At 42.6% G+C, this 19,932-nt stretch overlaps 1 protein-coding gene across 1 annotated transcript in view; it reads left to right on the plus strand.

Moving 5' to 3' along the window:
• pcsk2 (proprotein convertase subtilisin/kexin type 2) overlaps nt 1-19,348 on the plus strand; it is a 28,442-nt gene extending 9,094 nt beyond the window's left edge. Inside the window, exons 5-12 of the mRNA XM_035173365.2 lie at nt 182-219; nt 5,125-5,201; nt 6,193-6,281; nt 7,006-7,181; nt 9,175-9,390; nt 11,670-11,770; nt 13,059-13,286; nt 18,252-19,348. Coding sequence (XP_035029256.1) covers nt 182-219; nt 5,125-5,201; nt 6,193-6,281; nt 7,006-7,181; nt 9,175-9,390; nt 11,670-11,770; nt 13,059-13,286; nt 18,252-18,741 — 1,415 coding nt within the window. The 3' untranslated portion in view covers nt 18,742-19,348. The remainder of the gene's footprint in view (nt 1-181; nt 220-5,124; nt 5,202-6,192; nt 6,282-7,005; nt 7,182-9,174; nt 9,391-11,669; nt 11,771-13,058; nt 13,287-18,251) is intronic.
• Nucleotides 19,349-19,932: the final 584 nt, after the last annotated feature.

Consider the following 19,932-nt stretch of genomic DNA (forward strand, 5'->3'; position numbering starts at 1 on the left):
TTTAGCATCGTTCCATATCCAGCGTTATCTGTTTGTTTTTGTCAGAATCCAATTCATTATTAAAACTGAACAAACATGAAACTTTGTTGTAACAGCAAAAAGACACTTGAGGTCGTACTATCCTCTGTAACACATTCCTTATCATGCATAATCACTGATTAATGTCAAATTCACATTTCAGGCATCGACTTTCTACACCCAGACCTGGCATCAAATTATGTGAGTACCTCTGCGTTTCCAAAATTCCTACTTTCCTTCATTTGTTTGAAGTGCTGTTAATAAGTGAAGCAGGGGTGGATTTCATGGGCTCCACGCGGCGTGCCATTGGCAGTGACAGGTGCTTTCCGGGTTGCATTCATGGCTGCCGAGTCTCCTTGTATTCCTGGAGGACGCGGAGACAGGCAGACGGCCAGCCAAGCTGTTTAATGTTAATGCACACTGCACTGTGGCAGGCACAATGGCAGGCCGATCTGTCACAAGCGGAGATAATGCCAGGGTGGTTGGCGCTGCATAATGTGATGCTCTATCTCCAGAATACTGATAAAACCTTAAAGGACAAGAGGTTTTGCTAAACGGAACAAGCAAATGCAGTTTGATGGGACGGTAGCTGTGTCCGTAGTGTGCGACTGTATTGTGCTGTCGTTGAATCCAGAAAAATGAAATCTTGCACAGAATTTGATGTTGTGAGTGAGATTTTAGGTAATGTGCTATTTATCTCACCTATTTGTTAATATTGTGTTGCAAAGAGATTTAAACACAGTGATTCTGGAGTAGTTTCCTCTTTCCCCATTGTTTAGCTTTTCCGCGTCGGCTCATGTCAACACTGTGCAATCAGTTTAAATGTGCTTTATAAAAAGTGTATGTATGTGGTTTTTTTCTCTCTGTGCATGTTCCTGTGCACTTCCCACCATGTTTTCCTGCGTGTACATGTTTCTTGCCTGTGAACAGAGATGAGCCCCGGCCCAAAAATAACACTCGGCCTCAGCTGGGGTGATGCAGAAGCATGTTCTACTGGATAGATGGATCCTGCTGTGCATAGATCTGAAGTGTGTGTGCATGTGTGTCCCTCTGTGTGTGTGTGTGTGAGTGAGAGTGCATGCAAGAGAGAGACAGAAGCACTGTATGTAGTTCTATTTTGCTACCCGTCGTCATGGTGTTTCACAAACCCACAAAAATCTCCTACTCTCAGCTGAATAAACACATGAAAAAATAGAATATATTTTGAAATCGTGATATTTTTTTTGTTAGATCAGAGCTGATTGTGGGTCTTCGCATGCATGTGTGTATCTTCTTTTGAAAACCAAGTGTCTGTTTATGAGATAGTGGGCGCCGTGTTTTTCAGGATCTACCCCTGATGTGATAGTCCTACTGTAACAGCCCATATGATACATTTTGACACGGTGAATCAATTTTGAGATTGCGTGTCCTGAGATGAGAAATTTCGAAACTTGCTAGTTCAATTTCATGGTATGTTTAGCTGCTAATGCTGAGGCGGTCTGAATAAACAAGTTCACCTATACAGATTCTGGTTTGACACTACTGAGTGATATAATGGAAGATATGCTGTATTGCTTATATCCAGCCTTTAACAGATCACAGAATTCAGATGGTGGCAAAAAGACAATTAGATAAGTGGAGTGTGATCTGATTCCTGGACACAAACTGTAGTCTTTCCGTTTCCACACTTACAAGCACATGATCGAGAGTGTGTTTGGCTACTACATTATTCTAAGGATTTCTAAGTAATGGCAGCATTAATCAGGGGACAGGCTTTTTCTTTTCCCTCTGGACGAGAACCGTCTTTAAAGGAGCTGAGGTATGTCATTGGGTTTTATGCCCCTTGCGAGGAATATGGCGTAGCAAATGTAACTCTGTACGCCCTGGGATGTTACCATGACAACATGTTATGATGTCACATTACCGTGAAGTTCATCTCGTGTGTTGCTTTTGTTTGGATTTGTACGAGGGACGGAGAGAGGGAGCAACCGGGAGGGACGTGTCTGTCAAAGTAACTTGAAGGGATTTACAGGATGTTGTTGGGTCATTATTACACCCGATGGCTTCAGGCAACGTTCACAGACATTTACAACGGAAGGACAATATCTGTTTTCACTGTCTATTCTTCAAAAGTTAGCTTGGACCTCATGTTGTCGATTTTTTTCTTGATACTTAAAAACATCTGGCGAAGGACATTCAAGGTCGCATTATAGAGGAATCCTGCATCAGCTCTCCTAGATTATAGATAAGGTTATCAGCATCAGATAAATGGCCGTGATGGATGGCACTCAGGCAGATACACAATGATGTTACTTAGCCCACATCAACATAAAGTAACAACGCAGGAATAAAACACATTCAGAACATTAGAGGCAGTGACAGACTGCATGTTGGATATTTGCCTTTTGGTGGTGGAAGACGTACTCAATCCTTAAAAGTAACACTTACAAACCAGTAAAAGTTCTTCATTAAACAATAGAAAAAGTAAATATTGAGAATATCAGCCTTCAAAATTGCTCAAGTACTTCACAGCTGTACTTAAGTGGAGTAAATGCACTTTCTACTACATCTAGCTGATGACGTCACCCTCATCCTCCTTATAACAATAACTTTTCACCATATCTGAATCTAGACAAACAAGCCAATGATGGCTTCCGCTATAGCAGCATTGAGTCATTGCTCTTTCCTGTGGACAGACGAGGGTTGCTGGGGAAAGGTGAGGAGGCTGACGCTGGGCACCATCCATTACCCTGTACCTGGTTGCTCACCGGACAGCGGAGGAAGAGCAGAGTTTGATTGATGGCAGGAGATATGAGGTTGAGAAGTGCCGCGAGTGATTCATGGACATGCCTCATTAGGTCATTTAATACTGGGGCTCAGCACTTTTCACTCCAAGTAAAGGAAAAGGAAAAAAAAAACAAAAAACATACATTTCTATTTCTGATGTGAGCAAAAACATGTTCTCTTTCTACTCTTATATAATAATTACATTTTACAGTTCTTAGACTGTAGAAGTCGTTGCCAACCCAGGCCACCCTGTTCACTGCTAAATTTGTAGGTAACTTTGTAGGTAATGTTGTATGTTCATGTTCATCTGAGGGAGGTTATCAAGATCACAAAATACAAAAATGTGGGCCTGACCAACGATAGCCTTTCTGAATAATCTCGGCAAGGTATGGCTATTGATGAACCTTCAAAGATACACTCGGATTTCCCCTATTGTAGTGCATACAAATGTACAAGGCCAGAGAATTAGCTTGTCAATTTGCCCACACTTTTTAAAAAGAGAATGAGGTAAAGAGTTATCTCAAATGTTCAATTATCTTCATATTCAAGTATAAACATATAAAACTCTTACTCACATACACATTCATTGAAATGGGATACAACAATGTGACGTATAGTGTCTTTGCCTCACCTGGTCCCCTTACTGGCCCTACAGCATTTAGCTTTGTCTGTGTCTAAAACGTTAGCGCATAGAAAATTCTAGATGGTTGCTATGTGCATTGCCAAGCGTGGATTATGAGAGGTCCGATAGACAAAGAGAGAAAAGGAAAGAAAGAAAGAGAAGCACGTTACTCCAAATTACATTTACCTTTCTATTTATGGCCACGTCTACTTAAACAATCGCAGAGCTACGAATCTCTCTCCATGGCCACTTCTCATGCAGCAAGCATTTCGTCTTTCCACTAGTTACCTGCTCCACGTCCTCATAATTACGATGTTTCTCCATTGGGTCACTAAGCTTTTGCTTTGTCCCTGTCGCTGACTGAGTCATCTTGTGTAAATGCCAGCGAGCAGGGCTGACGGGCCGGAGCATGGAAACAGCCCCCAGGATTGATCTGGTGTGTTCGGGGGGTGTGTGGCTTACGAACACGGCCGTGGCTTCTCCGTACCCATGACCGCACTGAAGCACCTGTTACGGGCTACTGCAGAGATAAATAGCACTCCAAGCCTGAATGTGCTTTGGCAGTGAGTTAGAGAAAGATAGAGCAACACGTATAAGACTTTCCCAAGTGTGTGTGTGTGTGTGTGTTCTCCAGATATGGCTGTTGTGATAATTATGTTGACTGCATTAATGATGTGTCTGCGATATCTGCTTTTCCGCTGCTGTTCGTTCTGATCCTATTACTTTTGGCCATGTGGAATTATTTCATTTTCTCAGCTTGAAATCCCTGCTGTGATCACACATTATTGCACCATTGCCCCAGAGTAAAGATTTGCGACTACATATCGCATGGTGTTCACATCATTGTTCATGTGTACTATTTGCCATTGGGAGTTTATCACGTGAAGCCTAAACAAATGTATTTCTAGTGCAATAGCCCTGGAATAAACCTTTAATGTTTATGAAGGTTATTATATAGGGGTTTTGTTGAAAATGTTGCACAGAGGTTGTTTTAACGTTAATGGTCATTTTTGAAAACTGTAGCTGGAGGTGCTGTTGAATTAAACTGTTGTTGTTCTGGGAACTGTTTCAGATTTTTTGGTTGTTTAAGGTAGATTAAATATTAAAACACCTCGCATTACAAAAACATTATTCCAGGTCTGCTGTATTAAAGTAATCAATATTTTGTGATATGTAATTATCTGCTTTTTTTGCACAAAGTTACCAGAGACACTCCACACTGCGACCAGCACTTCTAAAAGTTGTGCAAAAACTGAAATCCACAAACTCTTTAGAGAAGGCCGACTGTCTACTCGGCATAACAGATAACCATTGAACCTGGGATATTTAGTGTTTTATATATATTTGCCAGGACTCGGGACACCAAGCTTGAAACTGGGACAGCCCTGGATAAACAGCTGGTCACAATATGTTTTCCCCTGTTTCCTTTGCTGAGCTAAGCTAACAGCTGCATTTAGCAATAAAGTGACTAATCTTATTTCAAACTGTCAAACTGGTCCATTACACTGTGTTAGTTACTTCTGAATGTAACAAATAAACTATAAGCAGCCCTTTTCATACAGTAAGTTACATTTTTGGACTCAAATCACTCCCAGCAGGTGCATCCAGGTGATAAACAGATCAGAACTTCACAATGAAACGTTCCTCTGCCGTCTCTCCTTCTGTTTTTCTGCCTGGCTGTTGTTGTTTTGGTAAATGCATCCATTTGGTCCTTTCAGAACGCCGACGCCAGCTACGACTTCAGCAGCAATGACCCGTTCCCATTTCCACGCTACACAGACGACTGGTTCAACAGGTAAAGCTCACTCAGCCAACCCCTGTTTACATACTTTCTTTGTTTCTGTGTGCACATGTGTACGCCCTCCCCCTGAGTCAGGCAGCTTTTCTACTATTGATTTTCTCTCAGCCTAGTTCCATTAAGACATAATGGTGCAGTATAAACAGAGCTGTTGTCCAACACAACACAATAGAACACATAATGCCTATTTTTTAGCCGCTCACTTGGAGGAGGTGAGGTAGATAAAGGGGGACTAACGCAAGTCTAGTCTCCTCTCAGAGTAGCAGTGTCCACAGTGGTGACCTGCTGTCTGATAACGCCTTATCTGCCTCCCATCTCCCATCACGCTGGGTGATCCACTGCCACCGCAACACATGTCGAGGAGAGGAACAAAGAGAAATACATTCTTCCTCCGCCACTTCTCCTCCTCCGTGACTCCATCTGCTTAGACGTGTTAGTGTGTGTGTGTGTGTGTGAGCGAGTGAGAAGGGAATATTTGGGGTTGCCAGTGTAGCAGTTGCTGACTGTCGGGCACAACTCGCTGGCTAATCAGTCGGTTGTTATAAATAGCTGCCTGTCTGTAGCAAAGCATGCTGGGAGAGAGGGGTTGACTCTCTGCAGTGTCCCTGTGGGGAGCCGAGGGATGGAGAGATAGACACACGTCACATGGTACAAGCAAACACCGATATGTGCACAAACACTTTCCGTCTGGCTCAAGGAAATGACAGAAAAACAAATGGATGAATCTTTTCTCGCCGTCCATGAGCTATAATAATCTTCAGGTTTCAGAATTACGGATTGTTTATGCTAATTTTTATAGATTTTTGGCTCCAAAAATGCTAAACCTTTTCTGTTAACAATTCCCTCATTCTACTCAGACACAAGGTCAACAAAAGCAGCCATCTAATCTGTGGAATCTTATCTCAGAACGTTAACCCACAATATATCCCCTTGTAAAAGAATGTTAATGAATGCAAATCCTGTGTTTTCTGCATTTCTGTGTCACCAGTCATGGCACACGATGTGCGGGAGAGGTGTCTGCTGCAGCCAACAACAACATCTGCGGCGTGGGAGTCGCCTACAATTCAAAAGTGGCAGGTGTGTGTCATATTAAAGCTGCGTATTGGACAGTGAGAGGAATAACAATGAGCCGACAGTGATGATAGCAAACAACCGTTGTGATAATGGTATGATGGAAGGATCAAAGGTATGATGAGGGTGATTCATTCCGAGGGGAAACGCTGTGTGTGGCAGAAAATGTAGGTATAATATTGTGGAAGAACAACGCGGCATTGGTTTGGATGAACTCATAGAATTACTGCAAATTACTGCAGAGTTCAGCCAGAGTCCACATATCAACGGGACGGCGACATTAATCCAGACAGCTTTGAATTTCTGTTATATCGAGTTTTCTTGAAATTTGCTCTGCGAGTAACATGGTAGAAATAAAAGAAAGTTTAGAAGGGTTTAGATGCTAAAAATACAGAATATGTATAAGTACTGTATTGGCACTGTAGATATTGAAAATCTAACCAAGTGTTTTTAGGTTTTATATTTGGCTAAACTACACTGAGCTGCGTACACTGGTCTTGAAGTGCAAAATACAAAGCACAAAAATAATAACTTCTAATGGAAAAGAGATGTACCCACCATCGACAAGGCTCGTCGCTGATTGGACAAACACAATGTCCGTCTTTTGAACGGGAAGGAAATGCTCACAAAAGGTGTAATCTGATTAGTAGCAGTAGCAATAATAGCACAATAAACCAACATTAGACTGAGTATTTAATGTCAGATTGATATGGAGAACTTGCTCCGTCAGGCATCAGGATGCTGGACCAACCCTTCATGACTGACATCATCGAGGCATCGTCCATCAGCCACATGCCGCAGGTTATTGACATCTACAGCGCCAGCTGGGGACCAACCGATGACGGCAAGACGGTGGACGGACCCAGAGAGCTCACGCTGCAGGCTATGGCTGACGGCGTCAACAAGGTAAGGGCGCATCGTACCTGCTGTGCTGAGGGTTTCAAGGTAACGTATAGTGTCAGGAAGCCAGTGGAGTAAAACCCGTTGAAAACTATGAACGGGACTTGCTGTCCTTTGGCTTTGGGATTTTTCAAAGTACTGTCTTTGGATGGTGATCTAGACATGTAGGCAGTTTCTGTTAGCTCCATAGGGATAAAACCCGTTTAAGTTGGTATCACCTGACCTTCTCTATTTGTAGTTTTGAGTGAACTGGTCTCTACGTGATGGATTGGCACAGACTTTGGCACAATGACTTGTAAAAACTTTGGTGATCCCTGAATTTTCACCTAGCGCCAGTATCAGGTCTCTTTAGAGGCTGTCCATCCATCATAACATCCCATAATGTGTGGTACTTCGACACCATTGGAATATTTTTGTATTAGCTAACCACAGAGAGGTTTCAGGGCCTCTGGAGCCCCGAAAGGCATCAGTCCTGTTTCCTGCAAGGTTAAAACTCTCCAAGGTCTGCTAAGGGGGCTTAAATGTAAGCCCTCTGGTTGCAGTCATTTCAGACGCAGAGACGCACACACATACACACACAGAGAGTTGCCATGCTAACAGTGCCACTGCCAATTTCTTGCTCGATTAATCCACATGCACCGTGTGCCGGCAGGTGTGCGTTGCTCTGAAATGACCCTCTCTCGGGCAGGGGTAGCTGAGTAGGAGCAGCACTGACTGTAATCTCTGATCATGTAAACACAACTAATCAAGCAGCCACTCTGCAATCTGCCTCTTGGATTCTAATGATCACTTATAGAAGCTTATGTTGGCTGAAGATGATGGGCACTGTGCAACATTTAAAATTAAGCATTTTGTGCAATACTGAGTCACACTGGGAGCCTCTACGTCTGCATCTTAAAGGTAATAGTAGGATTTTTCGGAGAACCACCTATGATTTTAGTGCATGACAAAGTGCACATGCTGTGCAAAATGAAAGTGGCGTTTTTGGGCTTGTGCCGGCGACAGAAGGCCTGAAGCTCAGTGAGGCTCAGATCTTTGCAAGTAGAGAGACATAAATAAGCGCGGTGAAGTGAAGGACACGACACTCCTCCTCCACTTGATCCTTTGTTCTGTGCGGGAAGCCGTCGGCCCTTTTGTAGAAACTGGTGCGTTTGGTGGAGAGGACACTGAATGAGGCCAGAGTCAGATGTTTGGTGTCTCAAGGCGCTCCATCAGTAACTATGATGACTTTTTACTGTGTGATTTCATTTACATGCTGCACTGCAAAAAGTATTTACTGACAGGACAAAGCACGATTTAGTTTGATTTAAATATGTCTGTTTACCTGATGTTACTCAAAAGAATTAAAATAATCAGTGTCATCATGTCGTCTTTAAAAGAACAACAGCTCCTCTATCAGCTGCTTTTGTTTTTTTCTCGGTAAGATCTACCTTTTATGATACTACTTGATAGTGTTAACGATATCATTACTACGATGGTGTACTTTAACAGCAATGGCGGCTTTTACTCACTCAGTGGGAAGTCGAACGAGGCACTTCATTGTTATTTATAGCAAAATAACACACAAATTAAACACCCACCCTCTGAAAGGCAACAGAAACTGCTTCCATCCTGCAATTCCTCCAACACAGACACACGCAGATGCACATAAACAAACTAATTCATCAATAATTTGAAACAAAAAAAACAACATTATGTACTTTTGAATGTTATCACCATCTTAACCTAGATGCTGATAAACTGTATGTCTTTGAAATCTAAGCTTATTTGTTTTCCAGTTGCTTTATCTTTGTTATCCAGTTTCCTTTTTTTGATCAGTTGGATTTAGATTATGTACATAATTCACCCTCTAGCACACGCTGGCACCTACTGGATAATTACACTCCAAATTTCCAAATTCCCAGCTCTCATTTCGTCCATGTAAACCCCCCTCGTAATAAGCAGAACTGTGACATATTCTCAATCCACTTTAATGAGGATGATAATGATCTTGTTTTAGGGCCGCGGAGGCAAAGGCAGCATCTACGTGTGGGCATCGGGAGACGGCGGTAGCTATGACGACTGCAACTGCGACGGTTATGCCTCCAGCATGTGGACCATCTCCATCAACTCAGCCATCAATGACGGACGCACCGCCCTGTACGATGAGAGCTGCTCCTCCACGCTGGCCTCCACGTTCAGCAACGGACGCAAGAGGAACCCAGAGGCTGGCGTGGTGAGTGTGTTTAAGTCAAACCATTTTCTTTTTCCGTTGGTCTATGCACTCAAAGATGACTTGTTTCTGTGGCCTTTGAACTCGCCTCTTTATTCATAGATTGAGCTGTAAATGGCTTTCTGTTTGCCCTGGAAGCAGTGCATCCTGGGACTTTCAGGAGATTGGATGAGGCCTGGGATAAAAGGCTGAGAACCTGTTTTACTGCAATTGCTGGCTGGTTGTGAAAAATTGTTTCGTTTAAGGTGGAGGAACAGGTCTGATTCCCTTCCATCCAGGTGCATCATTCTGCTGTAGATGCTCAGAGAGGCCGCCGTACTGTGACGACCAATAGAAAAAATTGGAAAAATGTCTTTATTGAATCGTTATTATCATTGGTTCCTGTTGTTAGAGATTTTTTACCCAACAGAGTATTTGTGCCACTTAAAGTAAACAGGTTTTTCTTTATACTCGCAACATCATGACCTTTTTCTTGTTAAATTACAACTTTATTCACATGACATTACAACTTTTTCATTATAATATTATGACTTTCTTCTTAATTACAACTTTATTCTCATGCTATTATGATATTATTTGCAAAATATCAAGAATTTCCTTTAATATGTTCATACTACTCTGTCCTGATGACAAGAGGGAAGACCAAAGAAAGAGTTTCTTTTCTTCAAAGGGCTTTTGTTTGTTTTTTTGGTGTTTGGAAAGAAAAGTTACAAATCAAACAAGTGAATCTCGTGTCTGACCTCAGCGCACACAAATGGACTATAGCTGCAACTGGCTCAGAGCTACCTGAACATTTACCTGGGGAATCGTTTCACCAGCGGGTGATCCCTGAAAAAAAGGAGTGGATGAGTCACCAGAGTCAAACAGAGAGAACACATACCACCCATGAGGCAGCTGAAGCTTGAAGGATGAGGCTCTCTTCCTTTTATCGAGGACAGATGCCAGACACGGATTGTTATTGTCGGGATAATGGGCCTGCTCGTGTTCGTCTGCTTCGAGAATATAGGCTGACATTCTGCATAATGCTTTAGAATTTTCCCCGTGTATACGAAGAGTGAGCGAGGTTTGTGTTTGTGATTATGCAAATCACCTTTGGCTGTTGACAGAGCCACAGATCTTCCCTGGGGTTCCCCGTCTAATTGCAGTCAATCTGTTATCATTTCTAATTAAGAACCAAATTAAATGACTAGATGCTTATTTAGGAAATATAAACACAACTTGTCGGCCAAGGTGTTTATATAGCAATTCAGCCAATGTACACACGTCCCTCTTGTTTATCCTTTCCTGGATTTATTTTAAAATGTACACTGTACATAAAACAAGGAATCATATTGATTGTCTTTAAATGCTTTAAAAATATTGAATGTCTGGGTTATTACAAGGTATGAAAGTTATCAGGGGGCAGAAAAGGGTTATGTTTTGCGGTATTTTAGGGGAAGAAAGTGTGAAGTTCTTTATGAGGGAGAGTGAGCGATGATCTTTCGTGTCTGAACTCTATCTTTACGAACAACATGAGCAGAGAGCGTTTGTCACCAGCAGCTCCCACCTTCACTTCGATCTGCTAGTTTACAACAGCAAAGTAACGGCCTGTCATCAAACAATATAAACGTGTCGTATAAAGTGAAAAATAAAGTATGGTTGATATATTGAGTAAACAGGACACATCTTTACTCCTCAGATGCAATATTTATTTATTTCCGCTTTCTTGAACATTGCGAGATAGGGGCGTTTTCAGGCATATCTGGGGTTCTTATATATACAAACAAGTGAAATATGGTGCAGATCCATAGAATGAACCGGATTTTGTGAATCAAAATAAGTATTTTTACCATGGCGATCTTTACTGTTAAGGTAACAAATATTCCTCTCGACTTTATAAGAGAACGGATATTTTACCTGTTGTTAATATAAACAGTTTGAAACATGCATCTGATTCGAAACATGCATAATAAAGGTGCTCTCCGAATGCCCTTCTACTTTTATAATATTAAAATATGCATAATTTTGGTAAGTGCTGACTCCACTTCTTAAATTTGGTGGCTACATGGAAATTATCATTCCATACGGTTTAATTTGGATCCTATCACAATGTTACTTTTGCAAATTTCTATCAATGTCAAAACGGATGAGGGTGATGCCATTTTTGTCATCGTCAAGGAAAGACCCCACAAGAAAACACTAATGACAGCAGGAATACAAAGTGACACATAATCATCCACCCCCTTCATTTTCATGGAGCACCTTATTAAAAATGCATGTCTGTTTCTCTCTTGTGTTTTCAGGCCACTACAGACCTGTACGGGAACTGCACGCTGCGTCACTCCGGCACATCGGCAGCAGCTCCGGAGGCAGCCGGTGTATTCGCTCTGGCTATTGAGGCTAAGTATGTGTTTTACTTCCCCTCCACCTGTCATAATCATCATTATTGATTTTGACGCTCCGTCTGTATAAAACATTATTATATCAGCTTGTTCAACTCCTCTCAGAAGGTTTAATTTTATGACATGCTTTCAACCAGTAAATCTAGATAATCTTTGATTTGAAAGAACACTGCTCTTTGTGCCATTCATTCCTGAGCCGCCGTTTCTTCCTAAGTACAAGTTTGAGCTTTCATGTGGCATTGATGTCTTCATCTGTCAATCTCCATCCTCAAATCCTTTATTCTCATTATCTCTCTGTGCGTCCACACTTCTCAGAAGCACAAATCATCTCACCGCCCTCCACCAGATCGCATATTTATCAAACATTAAGCTGAATGAAAAGTAAAACAGCACTTATTCCATCGCCCACAAAGTACAGACTCACTGTGCTGGTGCCAAGGACAGAAATCACATTTGGATCCGTTTTATTTTTATCTCAGCACAAGGCTGAAAAACACAGTTTATATTGTTGAGATGCGCTCAGCGCTTATAATTTATTTATCACTGCACTTCCCATATGATGGATGCGGAGACACTTTGCTGGATGATGAAACACACCACAGCACTTGATCGTCTCAATCTGATGAAAACGAAGGTCTACGATGACGACACCAGATCTCAAGAAGAGTTGATTTTATAATCCTTGTGGAACAGAAAGAAACTGTAAACACAGGCCAACTTAAATAAACCCAGCCACACATTATAAAACAAATATGTGAAATCTAAAACCTGGAGAACTTTTCTTCTTAAATCCCTGCGGAGCGTCGTTCTCTCCCCTCAGATGCTTCATTTCTCACATTAGAGGCTGACAAGACTCTGCTGCCGTTACCTAACACCAGCGAGTGGATTCGAATAAAGAGAGACTGTTTGCTTTGCACACACAGTAATGATGTTGCCGCTGGGAGGAGCGGATACTCGCCCAGTCCGGCGGCAAATAACCACGAGGCTGTTAGGACGAGTGCGCCGCCTTTTTACTGCCCAAACACACTTGAAGCGTGCAACAGCATCGGCCAGCGAGTCCGCCAGAATAAAGCCGTCACTACACACAGTCGAGATAAGGGAAGCACGGACAAAGGCCATAATCTGCCCCATATACAAAACCGATGAAGTTTATACAATGAAACAAATATAATTAAGGCACAATCATGAATCAGAGAGTTTCTATTTGTTCCTCTTACAATATTATCTCTTCTGCATCCCTCTATCCTTTATCCCCTTGTTCCTCTGCCCTGTGAACGCTCATGACCCCAGCCCAGACCTGACATGGAGAGACATGCAGCACCTGTCTGTCCTGACCTCCAAGAGGAACCAGCTCCACGACGAGGTCCACCAGTGGAGGAGGAACGGCGTGGGCCTGGAGTTCAACCACCTGTTTGGCTACGGCGTGCTGGACGCTGGGGGGATGGTGAAAATGTCCAAGGACTGGAAAACTGTGCCTGAGCGTTTCCACTGTGTAGCTGGATCCCTTCAGGATACCCAGTAAGTTAAGCTTCCATTCTTTTTTACTGTGGATATTGCATTTTACATGTACACATTATACGTATATGCTACGATCTCACACTGTCCTTACCAAGATGTCGAAGGGAAACACAGCCGAGCATAAAAGACACTCATCTAATTAGTGGGTAATCCTAATAAGGCCTAATTCAATCAAACATGTGCAATGGGAGTGTCCACTTCATAACCCTGCGATATTTAGTTTGGCTGCTCGGCCTGTCTGATTGTGCCGCAGATTTGTAATGATTTAGTCTCGTAGCTGCCGCTGCCTGTGGGATAGTGCATTCGTCTTCTGTCGTCTGAATTAGATTTCTGCCACAGATAATGGTAAACACCCCTGCAAAAGAATGTAGCAAAGTCGTTGGTATCTAGTATCCTCTCCTTTTGATTACGTTTTTTTCTAGTTTCATAAAAAAAGATAGATGAAATTAAAGTCCCCCTTCACTCTAAAATGAGATTTTCTCGTCGTTTCTTCTCTTAGTTTGTTGACCTTCTCTCTGCTGAATGATGCGTGTGTGGAGTTTTACCATTCTAACCTTCAAGAGAGACAAATAACACATTTTTTTCATTACATATGAATGTTTCATTACAATAATGTTACCAAACTTAAAGGAGTGAGTCAGTCCACAACTCCTCTTCAATACACGTGTCAAGCATTTTAGCGGAACAGCAGATTTCCATTTTGCAGCTCAGAACCTAGAAACAACACATGATCATATCATAACTACTTTGGAAGCCAAACATGGTCCTATATGCTCCTATGGAAGTGTGGCATGGAAACTTGAAACATCCAGCACACATAGTGTTGAAAGACATCTTGGGTCAAGTAGTTATATATCCATTCATACTGCTCATCTTTTGAGGGGGAGCTGCAATCCCAGCTGACATTGGGCGAGCGGCAGAGTACACCCCCCGCAGGGCCTATTTACAGAAAACAAACTACGCCCACAAAAAATATTTTATTCATAGGTAGCTCATCCAGTCACAGGTTTGAATCTGTCACTGCTGTGTGTCCTCCCCTCTCTTCATACTTCAGCTTAATGCCCCAAAAAGATATCATCAAAATAACAGTGATAATTCTCCACTTGTGTTGCCACAGTAATTTTTAACAGAGCACAGTCTGCATCTCTGATGTGGATTCTATTATAAATAATCCATTAGGCCTTTATGAGATTTTTAAAGTGAGCTTTGTCTCGTTCTATAACGTTAGAGCTCGATCTGTCTCTGGATGTTTTGAATCAATTCAGTCTGGCCTCTGCCACATATCTGCTCTCATCTTTCACCGCTGCAGCTGTGGTTGGAGCATCCCTCTTGTCATCGTGTCCTCCCCGTGTCCACACACATTAGGAAAGCGACATCCTGTCTCCCTCCCTGCATCTCCTCCATCTCTCTCTCTCTCTGTCATATGTGCCTCTCGCCTCCATCTCTGTCATCTTTTTCATTTCCACTCTCACCTCCTCTTTATCTCTCCCCCCCGTCCCCCTTTTGCATGCCAAACAAGGGCTGTCCTATCCGTCCATCTATCATACCCCCGGGCTTCAAGCTCCCGTGTGCGATGCCCAGTGGTTTCCTGTGACTCGCCCTCTCACTCGCTGTAATTACAGCACCATAAATGGTCCAGTGTGGCGCACCCTGGAAAACACTGTCAATTAAACTGACTTACAGCCAGGAAGGGATTCCAGGTGGAAGTGTGCGTGTGTGTGTGTGTGTGTGTGTGTGTGTGTGTGTGTGTGTGTGTGCGACCTAACCCCCGAGCGCTCACATGCATTGTGTCAAGTGTCAATGTGTGGGTGAAGATAAAAAAGCAGACTGAATACGGTACGTCTGTGTATTTTTTTGCCACCGTCGACACCTCAGTTTTCTCATTTCGTTCTCTAATCAGCGCTCCACAGACGATGCAGTCACGACAACATGATGTGAAAGTCTCTCTCTATAAGTGTGTGTGTGTGTGTGTGTGTGTGTGTGTGTGTGTGTGTGTGTGGTGTGTGTCCTCCCTGAGTGCAGTGCCGGATAAAAAAGGAACATCCCTGAGGAGTCATATGGTTTTATTGCATCCTTGAGGACAAAACATGCAAATGGTGCATGGAAAGGACTTGCTGTTGTATGCGGAAGGGTTGTGGTTATACACATTCAATGATCATTCAGGGTTTTGTTGCATTAAAGTATAACATCATCTCCCTGCTCCAACATAGAAAAACCTTAATTATGTGAAAGAATAACTGCTCATTAAGGTGCTGTGTACGAGGGAGAATGCGATGTGTTGTTCAAGCTCTTTTTCGAGCTGTGTGCTCAAAGCTGCGTCGCCGGCTGTGTCGTGCTTCTCATCGGTTCACTGTTTCCACAGCAGCACCGCGGGGCTCCTCCTGCCTCTATTGTGGTGAAGATATAATTATAACAAGCCACCTCTGATGATAGTGTATCACCAGAGAAAAGCAATAAACACCACCATAGCCGTGCTCGCAAGCACTCTGCTCAGCACTGATCTGATACCGCTGCTCTCTGGCTGGCTGCGGCTTACTTAGCTGGAGGAGAACTTCTCATTATGAGCGGAGCTGTCGTGTAGGGCCCCAGTGTGAGGTGGGGATGTTTTTAATCTCTGCTGGTCCTGTCCTTCACAGGCACCCCGACACAAATTACATGTTTAGTTATATCACTGCAGTGCCCGTTCTAAACATACCTGTTTGGAGTGTTTGCTTGGCTTGTGGTAATGCAGGACCCTGAAGCCTTGCCACCACTGCTGCACAAAGAGCTGTTGGGTTACTGTTAAACATACCACTCGTCCAAATTGCACCAAATTCAACTCTGCACTCCCTAAGGCCCTTAAAAATACTCCTGCCAAGTTTGAAGCCTGTAAGATGAACGGTTCTCGAGATATGTGAGCCACATACAGACAGACAGATATTTTCTAGACTTAGTAGATATAGATTCACTGTCATACGTCCTAATTAACTGATAAGAATTAAATACAAAAATTAATGACAGCATCCTCGAACTAGAAGGTCGGCGGTTCGATACCCATCTTCCCCATTTCCCAAGTGTCCTTTGGCAAGATACTGAACCCCAAAAATTGCCCCATCTCATAAAGAGTGTGTGAATTGCACTTTGAGTCAAGAAAAGCTCTATATAAATACAGACCATTTTCCAAGACAATGAAAATGCAGAGTTGGCATTAAATTGTAAGTTTATATAAGTTATCTCTTTACGCAACATGTGTGATGTTAGTGGAAAAAACAGATTCATATTTGGTTATGTCAAATTTCTCAGTGTGCACGCAGGATGTACTGGGCTCTGAAACTCCCACTGGAAATTGTTCTGTTTTTCTGGGAATAGTAATTTGCTTCATCAGCTCACCGTTGGCCTCACCTCTCTGTGCTCAGCATAGCGCTCTATTAATCATTTTCTGAGGCCGCCGCTGCACCACACTGTCTCGCTCGTTTTCTTTTTGTCTCATCTACGTTGTCTCTTCTCTTTAAACTCCCCCCCTCCCCATTTCCCACCAGCCGCAATTTGCTTTCGGCCTCTAATAATGTTATTAAGCCTCTTTAGCCTTTGGTCGCCACCCCTGCCCTGCTGTGTTCTCCTCAGTCTCGCTCTCTCCGTCAAACAGAGAGATGAGTACGACGTGCGTTTCTCCAATAACAGAGGAGTCGGCTTTTACACACTGTTCTGTTCATTGTCAGAATGAAATAAAAAGAATCTCTTCATGCAGCTGAAATCAGGGGTTGGTGCAGTTTATGAACAAAAAGAAGCAGATTTACAGCAGAGCAGAGAGAAAGTGTTGACTATATAATAACTTTTCAAAGTTTTAAAGATCTACCTCAGGGGCAATGAGGCCTTATATTACAGAGGTTAAACTTTCACTTATAGTTTTGCTGATGGCTGTTTCCAGCTTCTCATGCAACAATTTTCACTTTTTCTTTGTTTTATATCCATTTAAATTTGTTGGATTAATTTTCAAAATAAAACATGGGGCAGGCACAGAAGGAAACAAGCAGGCAGAAATCAAACAGTTCAGGGACAACAAAGCAGCCGACTCAACAAAGACTGAACTGAGGAGTTGACTTAAATACAAACTCAACTAACAGCAAACTCACAACAGGTGTCGCAGGACAAGCAGGTGAAACCGATCAGGGCGCAGCACACAATCAAGACTGGAGGGAAACACACAAAGGCAGGAGGGAATTGAACAGAGACACATGAGGAAGATCAGAACTACAAAATAAACAAGGCAACACCGAACTAAAAACAGATAACATGACAGATGAGAATTCTATTTTCTGATTGAGTTTAAAGTTTGAATAATTTCCAGATTAGGCCTAAATAATAAGCCACTGCCCCTGTGCATTGTGTAGAGCACCATCCCTCCATCCATCCATCCATCCATCCATTATCTACACTGCTTATCCTTAAAAAGGTTTTTGCATCATTACCAACCTATGATTCAATAGATATTAAACATCTTTCTATTGATTAGATTTGTGTGCTACATATATGATGGTAAATTATGTGAAAGGAAAACATAATAGACAGAATGCATTCAAATGATTTCATCTAGTGGGAGAATTATGTGGCAAACCTGTGTGGGACCAAATATAAGAAATGTGTGTTGTCGACCAAACCACAAAATATTTGATCACCTCCACTAGTGATAAATTACACCATGAAGCAGGCAGACATAACTATAATCACTGGTATTGTGTGAGTAGGGAGCAGGTTCAAAAAGAGCCTTGATGCTTTGTCAGGGTTGGATGGTTCGATAGGAAAAGTGGGTCAAGAGCTGTATTTACTTGGACGTTGAAAGGGGAGCGGAGCCGGGTGAAAGTAGACTGAAAGAAAGGACCGTTCTTTCCTCTGCTCTCACAGTGTCTGGACATATTGATATCTGACTTTTCTCCATCTCTCTGTTACATAGTCTCAGTTTTTTCTAATCTGCTTCTGCTTTTCCAGTAAAATCCAGTCTGGCAACAAGCTGGTCCTGGCCATCAACACAGAAGCCTGCCAGGGGAAGGACAACTTTGTCCGCTACCTGGAGCACGTCCAGGCGGTGGTCACCGTCAACGGCACCCGCCGCGGCGACCTCAACCTCAACATGACCTCGCCCATGGGCACAAAGTCCATCCTACTGAGCCGGAGGCCCCGTGACGACGACTCCAAGGTGGGCTTCGACAAGTGGCCCTTCATGACCACCCACACCTGGGGCGAGGACCCGCGCGGGACCTGGGTCCTGGAGGTGGGCTTCCAAGGCGAGGAGCCACAGCGCGGAGTCATGAAGGAGTGGACTCTCATGCTGCACGGAACACAAAGTGCCCCTTACATAGACCAGATAGTTCGTGATTATCAGTCCAAACTCGCCATGTCCAAAAAGGAGGAGCTAGAGGAGGAGCTGGATGAGGCGATAGACAGAAGTCTGAAGAGCTTGATGAGTAAAAACAACTGAAATCCCATCTGCATGTCGCCAACTCTCTCTTTTCTCTCCTCTCTTTCTCCCTCTCTGCAATCTCGCTCTATCCCTCTCTCTGAATCTCACAGCATCCCCTCGGTTCTTCTCATTCCCTCATTATCCTCCCTTTTTGTCTACCTCTCCTCCCCTCTTCACTCCGCTTTTTGTTATCAAGTGTTTCAATTAGCCCCCCAGCCTTCGATGAATGTTCCATGTAATCCAATCATGATAAAAGTGTAACCTTCGATAATCTGTTTCGACATAGAGAAAGCAAAACTATTATCATGTGAATTTTTACACTCGACAGAATTGTACATAAGCTAAATAAGATCCACTCTTTCATGCTCTTGCTTTGACTGCCCTGCACCTCTCTTCTGCCAACTGTTATACAGTTTGTGACTGTAAATGATTTTCTGTGTCATTCTACTTAAAGTTTAATATCTTGCAAACAGAGCAGTGATACTTCTTTCTGTTTATATTTTTGTGACATGCACTGTTTATATAAACAAGGAAAGGAATGTGTGATTCATTTTGCAGCCTGTGGTCCTCAGTTCATATTTCATAATCTTTGACGTAAACTATATAATAAATCTATTCAGCTGTTTATTAAAGCACTCGAGTGATTTGCAGCACACTAACTGGACACTAGCTAGACATACTGAGGGAGAATTCTCTGTCATTTCAATACCCAAAACTTTGTCAGGTAAAAAAACAGCTAGTATAATTTTGTTTGGCTCAAAATTATATTCTGAGAAGGACTCTCTACCAAACAATATTGTTTATATACCCACTTTTCATTTTTCAATTTTTTTATTGTATTATTTACTGTGATGAAAAGGGAAAAGTCCCTGTAGCCCCGAGCAATTCATACCAAAGTAATCCTCACTCATTTACATTTTCAGCCACGTATTGATTATAAATCTGTGTAGAGAGAGAAAGGATGGCTACTCAAAAATGTATTCTCTCTCTGTGAAGGAACATGACCTCATTTGTTTAAAGTGGCTGTGATCTGTAAATACCTGCAACGTGTAACACAAATAGAATTATTAGCATATTCTTCTTCTTCTTCTTCTCTTCATACTCTTCAGCTCTATGTTTTAGCCTTTCGGTGTTGCAGCTTTATGACTCACAGCTTCACTGGCTCACTCGTATTGCTCACATTAGCATCATTTCCAGGGACGAGGAGCC

This window comes from Hippoglossus stenolepis, chromosome 12 (assembly GCF_022539355.2).
Source record: "Hippoglossus stenolepis isolate QCI-W04-F060 chromosome 12, HSTE1.2, whole genome shotgun sequence".
Lineage (NCBI taxonomy): Eukaryota > Metazoa > Chordata > Actinopteri > Pleuronectiformes > Pleuronectidae > Hippoglossus > Hippoglossus stenolepis.